At 41.6% G+C, this 15,926-nt stretch overlaps 1 protein-coding gene across 10 annotated transcripts in view; it reads left to right on the top strand.

Moving 5' to 3' along the window:
* MCM3AP (minichromosome maintenance complex component 3 associated protein) overlaps positions 1–15,926 on the top strand; it is a 213,451-nt gene that overhangs the window by 67,819 nt on the left and 129,706 nt on the right. For all 10 annotated transcript variants that reach the window (XM_078378458.1, XM_072994293.2, XM_072994461.2 and 7 more), the window contains 5 exons: positions 1,844–2,006; positions 3,184–3,344; positions 4,597–4,838; positions 6,178–6,350; positions 9,701–9,801. In XM_078378458.1, coding sequence (XP_078234584.1) covers positions 1,844–2,006; positions 3,184–3,344; positions 4,597–4,838; positions 6,178–6,350; positions 9,701–9,801 — 840 coding nt within the window. The remainder of the gene's footprint in view (positions 1–1,843; positions 2,007–3,183; positions 3,345–4,596; positions 4,839–6,177; positions 6,351–9,700; positions 9,802–15,926) is intronic.

Genomic DNA, 15,926 nt, shown 5'->3' with positions numbered 1-15,926 from the left:
TGAAGTGGTGCCTCGCATAACGAGCGCACCGTTTAACGACGAATCCGCATAGTGATGCGGATTTTGCGATTGCAAAAGCGATTGCATTGTGATGTTCTGAATGGGCAAACATCACATTGCGATGTTTTCTAAACAGCTGATCGGTGGTTCCAAAATGGCCACCGGGTGAAGAAAATGGCCACCCGCAGCATTTTCGCGCGGTTTCCTCGCTTACCGGGGCAGCGAAAATGGCGGCCGGATGGAGGGTTTCCGCATAGCGGTGAGTTCCCCCCCCATAGGAACGCATTAAACAGGGTTTAATGCGTTCCTATGGGGTTTTTTGCCCCGTATAGCGACGATTCCGGATAGCGACGATTTATCCGGAACGGATTATTGTCGCTATGCGGGGCAGCACTGTACTGAAGTACTGGACAACACCAGCAATCTGTATGTTAGACTGCACAGGGAAGCCATTGAAATCCATAAACATAAACAGAACTTCAACAGGAAAGAAGAAGGCTTAAAACTAAACATGGCCTGGCGCCCCATTCTGAAAAATACAACCTGCAAAAGGTCAATTAACTCTACCCAGCCACAAGGGCCAGGGATCATTGTACAAAAAAAGACCACCTAACGACACACCATCAATCGATAGTCTCTCCCTCCCCACTCCCTTATCATAACAAAAACATGCTGATCACCCTATCTCCTGAAAAAAGACAAAAGCTGTTTCCCACAGCTATAAATACTCACCTATCCAACAAACACCAACAGAGCATGGACAGAGTTCCTACTCCAGTCCTCTGAAGATGCTGGCCACAGAGACTGGCGAAATGTCAGGAAGAACAACCTTCAGAACATGGCCAAAGAGCCCGAAAAACCCACAACAACCATTAAACCAGAAAAAATATATTCACATGCACTATCACAACTGTCTCCCTCTAGTGACTAGTTCTGGTAATACATGGGAAAATAGTTTTTTTCTGGATTTTTTTTCTTTTAATATTTTTAGACTTGATAAGTGAATAAGTGGATACTGTTGCCATGGATTAGGGCAGTGGTCCCCAACCTTGGGCCTCCAGATGTTCTTGGGCTTCAACTCCCAGAAATCCTGGCCAACAGAGGTGGTGGTGAGGGCTTGTGGGAGCTGTAGTCCAAGAACATCTGGAGGCCCAAGGTTGGGGACCACTGGATTAGGGGATCCTACTGTATATTGGTAAACCTTTAGCAAAGATATATCCTACAAATTTTTAAATAGCCGAGTAGAACAAAATACCTTTTTATAAATCATGAATGATAAGTACAGTAAAGAGTCAGAATATGTTAGACTAATAGATTTATTGTAGTGTGTTTTCATTGACCTCAGCCACCTTTGAAAGATGCATCAGAGAGAAAGATGTCAAGTGAAAGACAATTGTGAATTAGCTATTTTCATGATCTGTATATTGTTATGCATGCATCTGATGAAATAGAGTCAAATGTAAGACAATACATGCCCCAATGGATCTGTTAATCATTAAGATGCTACAATCTAGCTGTTTTCATAGAATTTGTTAATTTAGATTATATGAAAATAATCAGATTTATTCACAAAGTAGCTGATATCAGTAATAAGTTGCAGCTACAGTAGGCCCATTGAATCAGTGGGGATTTGGTAACTCAACATTTCTGTAAGTTCCATTAATTCATCGGGCCTACTCCAGGTGTTACTACTGGGTTTTGACTCCTCTGTAGTCTTGAATCTAAGTGGGTGGTTGTGTGCGAATTTCAAAACTATGTACGTGTGGGCTTCTTGCTACATTTTGTTCCACACAGGTATTTCTATTATTAGTCAAAAATTGATTTCTCTTCTTTTTTGTTTTAGAGAAGTACAGCAGTTTCGTCCGTCTGTCCGAAACTCTCCTGAAGTTCGATTCTCAGTTCAAGCCTTTGCTGCCTTAAACAGCAATAATTTTGTCAGGTTTTTCAAACTTGTGCAGACGGCTTCTTACCTGAATGCATGTTTGTTACATTGTTATTTTAACCAGGTAAGAAACACCAGTTTAAAGTTGCCATAGGAGGAGAAAAATCCTGAATTTACATTTTTTAGCTTCTTAAAAAACTCCCCTTGGGGCCCCATAATTACAATCATGTAAAGAAGAACAGAACAGCACTCATTGCTCCTGTCCCTCCATTGTGGGCTTGACATTGGTGCCCTCCATGTATTGAAAGATAAAGACCTGTGGGGAAAATCTTGCTGCACTTATGTGAGTTTCTTACATGATTTTATAGTTCTGCAACCACAGGAACTGTACTCTGGATGTTCAGCCTGAATATGTGGAGGGGTGAAAAAAAATCACTGGGAGATGCAGTGGAAGGGAACACAACAATCAAACTTGTCCTGGTTTGTCCCTTATACATGATTGGAACTATGAGATAGGAGGTCACTTTTCCACAAGTATTTCCATTAAGTAAAAGGGCAAATATGCTTTGTTATCTTAGTTACTGGAGAAAGCAACAGACTTTAGTTCATTCTCAGTAGGACAAGAAAGCAGAGAGTTAGCTCCTTTTTGGTTCTGTTCCTTCCCTAAAGGGCAAAGCGTATACATATTCTTCCTGGTTTGTGAACTCCTATGCAATTAAAGAGACAAGAAGTATTGCAAAAAGTACCTCATGTTCTCATCAAGGATGGCAATGAAATTCACACTTCCCCCAGTAGAGAGTGCTCCACTACTTTCTCTTTGTCCTTTCTGCGCCTTCCCCATGCAATGGAGATACTCTGTGTTTGTTGGTATACAAAAATAGATAGGATGGGCTTCCTTTCCCACTTCTATCATATCCTTGAGGAGGATGTCCTGGGACCACATTTTGGACCTTGGTCACCCACAATAATTTGTAAAGAGATTGAAATGAGTCATTTGTTGCAGTTTTCAACATGTTAGTCCATCCTCAGCCATTGTTTAGTAATGCATAAACAATAAGAAGCAAAATAGTGTTGATCTACTTTTACTTAGACTGCATCTAATGTTGTAGTAGTCTTCCTTTTCTTCTGATTTTCCGTACAGCCCTGCTCTTCCCCTTCTAGCCCTGAATGTCTCCTCTAGAAGAGATTTGGGGAAAATCTGTTTTAGTTCCATTACCATTGATGCAAAATGTCAGTGACAGTATTCTGAAAGAAAATGTGACATATTACATACTAATAAGAATTCTTAAAATATTTTTCAGATTCGTAAAGATGCTTTAAAGTCTCTGAATATTGCTTACACTGTAAATGCACAGAGATCCACCATCTTTCCACTAGATAATCTGGTGCGCATGTTACTCTTCAGGGACTTTGAAGATGCAGCTGATTTCATAAGTTACTATGGCTTGGGTGTGTCTGATGGGTAAGTGCTAGACACTCTTGTGTACCAAACCACAACAAAGAACTGGGAGGAAAACAAATGATGGGGAATTAGGTGGATTCTAAAGTGATTAATGCTGGTTATCTCTTTCAAGATGGCTGATTCCTTGTGTTTGTGTTTGTCATGCACACACTGTCATTCAGTTGCAAGCACTTAATATTTACTTTCAACAGTAAGGAGCCAATTGTCTGTTTTTTTCCTTGTTTCCTCCTGCATGTAAGCAATACTTTAACTGGGGTTTTGGCTCGGCTTGGTTTTGGTTGTGCTGTGTGTGTGGTTTCTTTGTTTTCGCCTTTTGATACTGATATCTTGAACTGGGTATGTGTTGTCCAAAACTGAGCCCAGACAGTGATATTATTAGTGTCTGGAATCTGGAAGCCATAATGGCATTCTTTTGTAAATATTAATAGATGTCTCAGTTCTCAGTGCTGCTTACTCTATAGTTAAAATGGTACCCCTCCTCAGAAGAGGAAGATATCACAAGGTTTGTAATGATATCAAGGTTTTTATATGTACAAGAAAATCTTAAGGAACCTCTTTCCTTTTCTATTCCCACAACAGCCCAAGAGGATTAAATGTGCTTAGTGGCCACACAACGCTTACTGTTTAGGGGAGAAGGGAAAAGAGGGAAAGCAGTGAAAGTGCATGATTGGAATTTCAAATAGAGAATACTTGGGACTTCAACATTTTGTTGCAAGTAATTCTTAATAGGTGGAGTTGAGCTTCACAATGGAGTTAAATTTTCCAGTTATAGTTTTGATTCACGTGCTCTAAAAGGTTATGTAATTTAAGCCGTGCATTCTCAAAGGACTTCCTCTTTTACTGTTGCAATATATCATCTGCATTAATACTTTAAAGAGTAAACTATTAAAGTTCATTCACTAGAGTACAATATTCTATTGCAGTTACTTTTAATCTGTGTTGTAAATAATGCTTTTCCTCTAATATTATCTATGGCTTTGGGAGTCTTGATGGCAGAAGAGGGACTAATAAATAATAGATTGAGAGAATGATAATAGCAAGGTTTTTCTGTGGCCTGTTGTGAGTTCATTTAATTTTAAATCAGTTGATTTTTTTCTCATCGCTGAGAATAGCCCAAAGTTACTTGGAAAGGCTAACCCTAAGAACTTGCTATTGCTTATTTTAGTTGTGTTTGCTTCACGCATACTTATAAACATGTAAAATCTTAAATTATACTCTGCATTTGCTATTTATTTTTTACTGCACTTTACAGTTTTGTGGAGCTGAATCGTTCTGCATTTTTGGAACCAGAAAGCCTGCCCAAGCCAAAGAAATCAGTATTTGTCGGGCAGAAACTAATTGTGTCAATAGGAGAAATAGTCAATGGAGGATTTCTACCACCTGTGACTTGCCATAGACCTGTGTGTAGCTTCAGTGCTCAGAACAGATACATGGGGGAAAACACTACCATCGATTCAGTCAGCACTAGTCAAAAAGTCAGTGTTGATGTGACAGGTGAGTCAGAATGTGCATATCCGGAATATGAACCTGGACACAGAATTGTGGGCACAGAAGTAAGAAGAGATCAATTAGCAGCACATCTTTTGTTCCTATGCATGTCTACACTTAATAGATATCATACCCTGTTTCCCTGAAAATAAGCCCTAGTGTGATTTTTCAGGATGCTCGTAATATAAGCCCTATCCCCAAAATTAGCCCTTGTTAAATGAAAGCCTGCCCTCCACCATTGTGCAGTAACCAGAAGAAGATGATATGACTGCATTTGAATAAATGTAGATTGTTGTACATGAAAAAAAAATAAACCATCCCCTGAAAATAAGCTCTGTGTTTTTTAGAGCAAAAATTAATATAAGACCTTATTTTCAGGGAAACATGGTAATAAACTAGCATGCTTTATAACAATGCTGGGTATTCTTGTGGTTTCTTGTGGTAATTTCTGTAGTGCAAATGTGAGAGTAAATCTGCAAGAGGTTCTTGCCTGTGACAATCTAGTGAGTCCTAGCAGAGGTGAGATTCAAACGCAATGATTTTCTGATTGTGTTAGTCTCTTAATCACTGTAGCATACCAGCTCAATGCCTGCATGGCTCAATAGCAACAATTCAATAAGATGAACATAGAACTTCTATAAGTGTGAATTCTCTTTGTCCAGCAGTGATCTGGTTATCTTCCTAACGTTTCTAACAGCTGCAAAGAATCCTTTAGAGTTAAGCTAGAGGTTTGGTTTTACATATCTAAGTCAGATCCTGACATAGTCTGCCTTCAGAAGAATTTTGGTTCATAGCATTCAGCATTTCTCTTCTGGGGAGAAGTTTAAGTTCTTGCTTTGCTGCTTTAAAATGTGGTTTGCCCTTCTTCTGTTTCCATGATTTACATTCAGTAAAGTAGGTTAAAGCAACCTAATTTAAAAACTGAATAAATAAAAACATCAACAGAGTAAGAAAATGGGTTCTCCTTGTCTCCTTGGTTTAAGTGGTTATACCTTAATAGTGTTGTTTTATGAACACAGCTACTTGATGTGAGTAAGTGAGGTTACCCTTTGTATTGTATGAGATATTTGGTTCATACATTCAGTTTTGCAACAAAGGCTTTTCAAATTCTCAGGCAAAAGTCCTTCCAGCCCAGCTACCTGAGTTTATCCCACTAAGATCCCTGAAGACAGCAAGGCTAGACCCTGAGGCCTGCTGCATGCAAAACATTCTTGCTGTGTTGTGGGCCCCTCCTGTTACATTTGGTCCAGAACAGCCTTTTTTTAAAAGAATAATGACTGTAGGTTTTATAAAAATACCTTTCTGATATCCATCTGGATATTTTACATCTTTATTTTCCTTACAGAAGGAAAAGCAGAAGCAAGTGGCACAGACTCAGAAATGCTCCAAGCTCAACCTTCTTCCTTACTCACATCATCCACCCCAGTACTGTTACTTTCCACAACAGGATCCACATTCCATCCTATTGCACAGCCTTCACCACCCTCTCCCAAACTTCAGCCTGTTTATAGTGATATGGTAAGGAACTTCGGGAAGCTTGTTGCTTCAGTGTTACACAATCAAAAAAAAGAAGGATTTTTGTATTTTAAACTTTTGTTTTAACATGAGAGTTTTTGATGTGTTTTTTTAAATCTTTAAAAGGGGAATTTGGTACATTCTCACCAAATATCACTGTCACTAAAAAGTTACTACAAATTTTGGGACAGGGACAAAGTCTTAAAACTGGATTTATAACTAAATTTATATTCTAGTCCCAATTAGAGTAGATTTATTGAATCAGTGGAAATTTATCAGCATTTATATAACTTTGATTCAGAACATTGGTTGGAAATAACAAGTAGATTTAGGCCAAAAAGACAAATGGAAAGAATGGTAATGATTGAATCTGTTGGAAAAAATATGAAGGAAAATATATCATAATATTAAAAAAGGTGATATCCAGCAGTATAAAACTGTAGCAGTTCAGTAGTAGTAAACTGTAAAGTCACTTTTTCTGATGGAATGTTTTTCTTTGATTCAGTGGGAAGTTCTTTAGAGTTAAGCTAGAGGTTTGTTGTTACATCTCAAAACCAAAAGAGATTGAATTGTATCCTCTGGATTTCTATTGACTGTGCTGGCTGATGGAAATCGCAGTTCAACAAAATTTGGAGGACAGTACTTGTCTACCCCAGCTTACATATGACTACCCCAGCTTACATATGACTAGCACACAGTCTACCTGACCTTGAAAAATTCTTTTCCCCCCCTGCATGCTATAAATTTACAAGGTGTCTCTACCCCCTCAGTAATGATACAGAACCAAATCCTTTTCTCCTTTTCGCTTTGAGCCAAAGACATTTCAGTATTAAGATGTTTTCATATGGAGCCTGTTGGCTTTTATACCTGGCACTTACATTTTCCATTATGTGCTACTATGAGAATCTTCGTGCTGATGATATTCTTAAATGTAAAGACTTGCTGAAAATTAAGTAGGTTTTTATCCTGCCACTCTGAACTACATTTGCTCCCCATCTACTGACACTAAAGACATTATTGACATTGGATGTTGGATTTGACAGAGCAGCTTGTCTGTTTAGAGATAAGTAATTACACAGCCTTGGTACTTTTTCATTCTGTGTTCAGCAGCAAGGCAGAGGAACAGGGGAGAAGTGGTCTAAAAACTTGCTCCATGGAGGTTGACAACTTTGGTTGTTCTAAATAGTTGCCCAAAGTAGGCAGTCCTTGTATTGTCATAAAGTTAGTGTTAAGAAAGTACTGGGAATCAAATATATAAACTAGTAACCTGACAGGGCTTACACTAGTTGTGTGTCAACAATGTTCCTGAAGCTTTATCGTTTGTGATGGAGTTTCAGGGTTAAGCTAGAGCCTCTGGTTGGCCTGGTCTGGTGGAAAGAGTTTCTGGTATATGGCAAGGGTAAGCAATTGTAGCTCTCAAAATGTTTCTGGATAAAATTCACATCCATGGCTGTCAATATGGTCTGTAGTGATGAATTATGAAAGGTGCATTCTAAAAATTTGTGGAGGGCCAAAATTCTCCATCCATGCTTTTTGGGATCACTACAAAGAGAGGTGAGGATGTTGGGTATGTAAAGTTGAGCTAGAAGTCTAAGAAAACTTTCTTCAAGACAGTCTCCTTTGAATATTGTTGTTTCAGCTGAGGGCAGTCAGGAAACAATTTTTGAGATAAGAATTATCATCAAGATGTTTTGGCTTTTTGCTGCAATATATGGACCACTCATATATATAAGTCACAAGCCCCCTGATATTACTCTGTATGGAAGCCCAATCATAGTGCCTGCTCGTCCTTTGCCAGATTAATAAATATAATTGCCACTGACAACATGGTGTAGATCAGTTTCATTTGCTTTATGAAAGAAAAGGATGGAACCAAATGACTCTTGAATTGTTTCGAGCTTTACAGTTGTGGGGTTAAAACATGTTACCTTGCTGCTATAGAGTGCAGTGGTGGCTCAACTTACGACCATAATCCATTCCAGAAGATGGACGTAACTCAAAATGGTCGTAAGTGGAAGTGCCATTTCCCATTGAAATGCATTGGAACACGATTAATCTGTTCCGGAAGAAAAAGCACACAGCAAGCCCGGTCGGAAGGCGCTGAGGCTTAAAAAAAAACAACAACTAAAAATAAAGCACACAACAAGCTCCATTGCTGGGGCTTAAAAAAAAACCAGACCAAAAATAAACAGCAAAGCAAGCCCCAAAGGCACTGGAGCGTTAAAAACAAACAAAACCACTGCACAGAAACATAACCCCCCCCAGCCCAAAACCACACTGCAAAATCCACCCAGAACAGTTTTTAAAAAGCAGAACCTTACCTTACCAGGCCGTTCTGAAGAGAAGGACCAGGGTGGCGTAGGTCCGCGATGGGGCCAGCGGCAGGAGGCTGCCCCCTTTCCTTGCCCAAGCAATTCGCCCCCAAACCCTGTCCTTCCGAGGAGGGCACGCTTGCACCCAGCCAAGTACCCGCGCGCCACACACACACACACACACACTCCTCTCGCACTCTCTGTCCCCCTCCACCGCTGCTCCTTTCCAAAGGGGGTTGACTGCTCCTTTCTTGGCAACCCGGGAGCACTTCTTTCTTTCCCACTCCCCTGGTCAGTCGGGATACTGAAGAATCAGACGGGCAGCTGCAGCCCTTGACTGCCTGCTGCTCCTCACGTGCGCACACTCACCTCCGCTCGCAGGGAGCCTGCTCGCTACAAGAGCCGCTTTCCCAGCTCTAGACACAAGGGCAATCTCAGCATGCAGTCCTCCTCACATTTTCTCTCCCTCTCACATTCCCCTGCCTTTCGCGACTCCACCCCTCCCAAGGCATGCTTCTGTTTCCCTTCCCCTCCCTCCCAGAGTTCTTAAATTTTTTTAAAAAAACAGGCAATTTTTTAAAATCAGAAAGCAGCACCTTACCAGTCAGTCCGAAGCCTCCTCCGAACGCACATTCTCTAACCATTGGGGTGAAAGAGCTACAAAGAAGCAGTCTCTTCACCTACCAACGATTAGCAATTTGTATTTCCCACCCCTTTTCCCTGCCTTTTTGTGTTCATAACTGGAAGCTCCGGATGCAAGTCGAAGCAAAATTTTGCGGCCGGAGCTGGTCGTAACTTGAAATGGTCGTAAGTTGGGTCAGTCGTAAGTTGAGGCACCACTGTATGTAATATACTCTATCCAGATTTTTGAACTTTAATATTGAGATACCTTACAAGACACCATTCTGTTAATTTCCCTTCCTTTTTAGGGTGTTTCATGTTTTAGGAAAACATGAATGTTTTCCTAAATGTTTAGGAAAACATGTATGGAGCAATATTGAATACTCAAACATTCTAATTCTAATTGCCTTTTTTCCCTAGGATATTGAAGAAGTAATTGAAGACCTTGTGAATGATATGCTGGAAGGAGAATGTAGAGAAATCAGCAGTGCAGGAGCAGCCTATATACAATCAGCAATATGGTAAAGGCACTACTAACCGCAACACTCAGTGTTTCTTTAATAGCATTTCAGAAGCAGCTCATGCTATCCAGATGCCAATCCGCCACTGCAGAAAAAATTACTTGGTTCTCCTTCTTGGCCTCTGTGAATTCACACTACAGTGGTGCCTCGCAAGACGATGTTAATTCGTTCCACGAAAATTGCTGTCTTGCGAAAACATTGTCTTGCGAAACGCGGTTTCCCATTGAAATGCATTAAAACCAGATAATCCGTTCCAATGGGAACAAATCGTTGTTAAGCGAAAATCGCCATAGGAAACATCGTTAAGCGAAACGCGGTTCCCCAATTGAAATGCCTTGAAACCTATTCAATGCATTTCAATTGGGGGGGGGGGAATTACAACAACAAAGTTAAAAAAAGTCAGAATAAAGTCAAATTTGGTTAACAAAGGGTTTATTAAGTGCACTTTAACACCATAAATAATGTGCAGGTGATTTCAAAAATTTCAAACAGTAAACTTTAACTATAAATAACATAGAAAAACATTTAAAAATCAACAAACATGAGGCAGGAACATTTTTCTTCAACAGAAATAGTCATTGGATAGTACACACAACTGTTTAGAAAGTGCATTTACATACAAAAACTCTTCATAAAGTGCACAAACATAAAGAAACATTACAGAAAATTTTCAGGAACTTTATAAAACAGTACAGAAACTTTTTAAATTTAAGTGAGTCTAAACCACCAGGACCAGGAGCAGTGTTCAGTGCAGGAACCTGGAGGCACACAGAACTGTCCCCACATCACAGCAAGAGCATTCTTCTAGGAGGAGGAGGTAGAAGGCAACTGGGCACCACTGGTGGAAGGAGCAGGCTCCTCTTCCTCTCTTGCCCTCTTCGTGAGGAATCTCTCCATGGTGAGCTGTTTCTGCCACCTTTTCAGCATCCTTCTGAAAGGGGACATGATCCTTTCATCATATGTGTTTGAAAGGTCATGTGCCAGAGCCTTGTCCGGGTGGTACCGCTGTGCTTGAGTCTGCACGAGCTGCCAGTAGTGCAGGAGCTTCTTCGGGTCACTGGTGGACAGCTGTTCCTCCCCTGGCTCTTCTTCCTGCTCCTCCATAGCCTCGGCCTGCATCTCGACCAGCTCCTGGGTGGACAGAACCTGGTTGTGACCCTCCACCAGTTCACAAATGTCCTCCTCTGTGACCTCGAGGCCCATGTTCCTCCCCAAGGCCACAATGTCCTCCATCACTGTGGAGTCTGGTGCAGGCGCAGAAACACCAGTTGTCACACAGTCTGGCCAGAGGTTGCGCCAAGCGCAGTTCAGGTTCCTCTGGTTGATGCCGTCCCAGGCCGTGGCGATCATCCTGAGGCAGCTGACAATGTCGAAGTGCTCCCTCCAGAATTCACGCAGGGTGAGGTGGGTGGCCTTGGTCACCTTGAAGCACTTCTGGAAAAGCTCCTTGGTGTAGTGTTTTTTTGAAGTTTGCTATCACCTGCTGGTCTATTGGCTGGAGTACCGGGGTGATGTTAGGCGGCAGGAACATTATCTTTATAAAGCTGAAGTCCTCCAGCAAGTCATCCTCAAGGCCTGGAGGATGGGGAAGAGCATTGTCCATCAGGAGCAGGGCCTTCAGTGGCAGGTCTGTCTCCACAAGGTAACGCTTCACAGCTGGGCCAAAAGCCTGATTGACCCAGTCCACAAAGAGGACGTGTGTGACCCAAGCCTTGGCATTGGATCGCCACATCACCCTCAGCCGGGCTTTGTCCACCTTGTGCTTCTTGAAAGCCCGTGGGTTCTTGGAGTGATAGACAAGCAAAGGCTTAATCTTCAGGTCCCCGCTGGCGTTGGCACAGAAGAGGAGGGTGAGACGGTCCTTTATGGGCTTGTGGCCAGGCAGCTTGCTCTCCTCTTGCGTCAGGAAGGTCCTTTTGGGCATCCTCTTCCAAAACAGCCTGGTCTTGTCACACTTGAAGACCTGCTCTGGACGGTAGCCCTCTGTCATCACGACCTCCAGGAACTCCGTGGCAAAGTCCTCAGCCGCATTAACATCGGAGCTGGCAGCCTCTCCGTGCCTGACCACACTGTGGATGCCGGATCTGTTCTTGAAGTGTTCAAACCAGCCTCTGCTTGCCTTGAACTCTTCTGGCTCAGCTAAGGTTCCCGGCTGTTGCTCCACGAGGTCTGCATACAAGGCCCTGGCCTTCTTACAGGTGACAGCCTCAGTCACTGTGTCCCCTGCACACTGCTTTTCCTGCATCCAGATGACCAGCAGCTTCTCCACTTCCTCCAGGACAGCTGGCTGGTTTTTCGCGATCCTGGTGACACCCTTCGCTGCATCCATGGCAAGGATCTTCTCCCTCATCTTAACGATGGTGCCGATGGTGGAGGGATTCCTGCTGTACTCCCTGGCAATGTCTGCGATGCAAGTGCCTCCATCGTACTTCCGGAGGATCTCCTTTTTCATCTCCTTGGTCATCTTCCCGACCTCGGCAGAAGCAGGCTTCTTGGGACCCATGTCAGCTGTTGCTATGTTAAAAAAACAAAAGGCAGTGCTTTACATCTGCTTCACCTTCCCACACACCTTCCCACAGCTGGCCAAAATTGCCCTGGAAGAACAAGTGGCATAACATCCCCCCAGCCCAAGCTAAGAAAAAAAAATCAAACAGCATAACTCCCACCCACCCAACACAGGAGAACAAATGCTGACCTACCTTTTGCTGTCCCAAGAAGTTATGAAAAACTCCTCTGAAGACCACACCAGATGAAAGACAGGAGGATGCCTTAACAAAGAATTTTTTAAAAATTAAACTTAGCATAACAACCCCCCCAGCCCATGATAAGAAAAAAAAATCAAACAGCATAACTCCCCCCACCCAATACAGGAGAACAAATGTAGACCTACCTCTTGCTGTCCCTGAAGCAGCAAACTCCACTGCAGGCCACACCACACGAATGCCACACGAACCGCATGAGGGTGCCTTACCAAAGGGAAAAAAATTAAACTTGGCCTAAACTCCCCCCCCCCAAAAAAAAAAACAGGAGAGCAAATGCAGACCTACTTACCTTTTGCTCTCCAAAAAGTCCTGGAAAACACCAACATCACTGAAGATCACACCAACCTCACCAAAAAGAGGATGCCTAAAATAAAACTTGGCATTACCTCCCCCCCCAACACAGGAGAAGAAATGCAGACCTACTGTACCTTTTGCTGTCCCAGATGTACTGGAAAAGTCCACCCACCGAAGGCCACATCACACCACACTACAGAAAGGATGCCAACAGTAAAAAAAAAAAAAGTTGGCATCAGACTTTTGCATTCAAACCCCCACAACAGAAGCTACTGTACCCCCTAAGTTTCCCCTGCAGGGTACCCAACATTTTAAATCACATTTCTGCACGTTTCTCCCACACAGAACCAATGCAATATCCAAATTCTCCCACGAAAAAATTTAAAATGAGACTTCTGCAGGATTCTCCCACCCAATGAAAGCAACATCAAGGAAAAAAATTAAAACACAGTTTTAAACTTTAAATCCCAATGCAAGACTCTAGACAGACAAAAAAAAAACCCTGCAGTTCCCCCCAAAATAAGAATGAGACTTCTGCAGAATTCTCTCCCACGCAATGAAAGCAATAGCAAGGGGAAAAAATTAAAACACAATTTTAAATTTTAAATCCCAATGCAAGACTCTAGACAGACAAAAAAAACCTGTAGTTCCCCCCAAAATAAGAATGAGACTTCTGCAGAATTCTCTCCCACCCAATGAAAGCAATAGCAAGGGGAAAAAATTAAAACACAGTTTTAAACTTTAAATCCCAATGCAAGACTCTAGACAGACAAAAAAAAACCCTGTAGTTCCCCCCAAAATAAGAATGAGACTTCTGCAGAATTCTCTCCCACGCAATGAAAGCAATAGCAAGGGGAAAAAATTAAAACACAGTTTTAAACTTTAAATCCCAATGCAAGACTCTAGACAGACAAAAAAACCCTGTAGTTCCCCCCAAAATAAGAATGAGACTTCTGCAGAATTCTCTCCCACCCAAGGAAAGCAATAGCAAGGGGAAAAATTAAAACACAGTTTTAAACTTTAAATCCCAATGCAAGACTCTAAAGTGGTCAATATGACCAGATAGGCGGGGTATAAAGGGAATAAATAAATAAATAAAATAAAATAGACAGACAAAAAACGGCTGCAGTTCCCCCCAAAATAAGAATGAGACTTCTGCAGAATTCTCTCCCACCCAAGGAAAGCAACATCAAGGAAAAAAATTAAAACACGGTTTTAAACTTTAAAATCCCAATGCAAGACACCAGACAGATAAAAAAAAAAAAAAAACCCTGCAGTTCCCCCCAAAATAAGAATGAGACTTCTACAGTAAAACCCACCACCCACACAGGAGAACAAATGTAAACTTACCTTTTGCTGCCTGGCCAAGAAGTTCTGCAGATCTCCAGAACAGACCAAAGTTGCTCCTCATGAAGTCAGCCTTGGAACTCCACATGGAAAAGTAAAGCCAGGCTGCATAGGGAAGGGTTTTTAAACCTTCCCGGCACAAGGCACAATGCATCTTGGGTATTAACAGTTGAGATTTGAACCAAAACAAAACAAAACAAAAAAAAAAAAACCCTGCAGAATGACTTGCACAAGGCATCCTGGTATTAACAGTTGAGATTTGAACCAAAACAACAACAGCAACAACAAAAAGAAAACCCTGCAGACTGGCACAAGGCACAATGCATCCTGGGTATTGAAGGTTGAGATTTGAATGAAAACAACAGAAAAAAACACCCTGGAGAAAGTTGTCTTGCGAAACAGTGACCTTTACAACAATTGTATTGCGAAGCGCGGGACCCAAGCTGGCAAAAACATCGTAAAGCAAAACAGGGACTCAAAATTTAACCGTCTTGCGAGGCAAGGTCCCGAACATCGTCAAGCGAAAATTGCCCATAGGAACCATTGTTAAGTGAAGCGTAAAATTGCTCCAAAAAAGTCACTGTAAAGCGAATTCGTCATTAAGCGGAGCAATCGTCTTGCGAGGCACCACTATAATGGGTTAATCTGCGCTCTAAAGAAATCTGCTTTTTATCACCTCCTCATATTTAGCCAGCACTATGTCATATAAAGCCATAAGGGCTTTTACGCTAGCTAGGCTCAATGTACTTCCTTCTAAGCTTTTGAAGGGAAGATTTCGAGGTTTGCCTACATCAGATTGTCTCTGCCCTTGTAATAGTGATAAAGTTGAATCAGTTGGTCATGTTCTCCTTTTCTGTACTTGTTATCGGGATCTTTGTATGGAGCGTTTATCAGCTATTATCTGTAAATCTCCCGGGAGATTAGAGGAGGATTATGTCCAGCTGCTACTCTCTGACAATACCCCTTATATTACGAGACAAGTGGCCAAATTCTATGCGGCAGCAATGGTTATTCGTAATCAAATGTTTGGGTAGGTGATTTTAGATGGATATGTTTTTAATATAACTCTGAGGTTTTACTTATATTAAGGATACATGGCATTATTAACTGGAAAGAAGGGGTTGTTTTATCATGTTTTAATGGAATTTTATTACCCTGATTGACTTTACCAAACTATAATTATATGTATCTATTTTATATTGATTTGGGTTTACTAGTCTTTGACTGTAATAAAGTATTCATTCATTCAGAGCATCCTCGGAAACTTTCACACCTTTAGGCACTTAGTGTTGGGACCTCCCCTACACCTGCTATATAACTCCGCCCCGGCACCCAGTACCTTAGTTCTTTCTTTGACCGCTGCTATAGCAGCAGCTTCATTCAGAACTTCGTGAGTAAAAAAACAAAACAAAAAAAACTATTCTATCTTTATCTTTCCTTTCTTTGACCTCCCCTTGTTCTTTCTTCAGTAACAAGTTGTTTCTTCTGCCTGGGGGAAGAGTACCAGAAGGCATTTGGTACTCTTTGTAAAAAACTTACAAAGCCAACTTTGGAGTCCTCAGGGCTTTTCTCTTAAAGTGATATGGTCTCTTTTACCTTCTTAACAAGGCTACCCCAAGGCTCAAGAGCAACAGCTATCCACCTCTTTGTAATCTTCCTCTTCATGTCAAAAAAAGAAGAGGACATCATCTGAGCTAAGTCTGCAGAGAGTTTGGCACCGTA

Source organism: Pogona vitticeps, chromosome 1, assembly GCF_051106095.1.
Source record: "Pogona vitticeps strain Pit_001003342236 chromosome 1, PviZW2.1, whole genome shotgun sequence".
Taxonomy (NCBI): domain Eukaryota; kingdom Metazoa; phylum Chordata; class Lepidosauria; order Squamata; family Agamidae; genus Pogona; species Pogona vitticeps.
The sequence above is the reverse complement of the archived record's forward strand: the minus strand, read 5'-3'. Positions and strand labels throughout refer to the sequence as shown.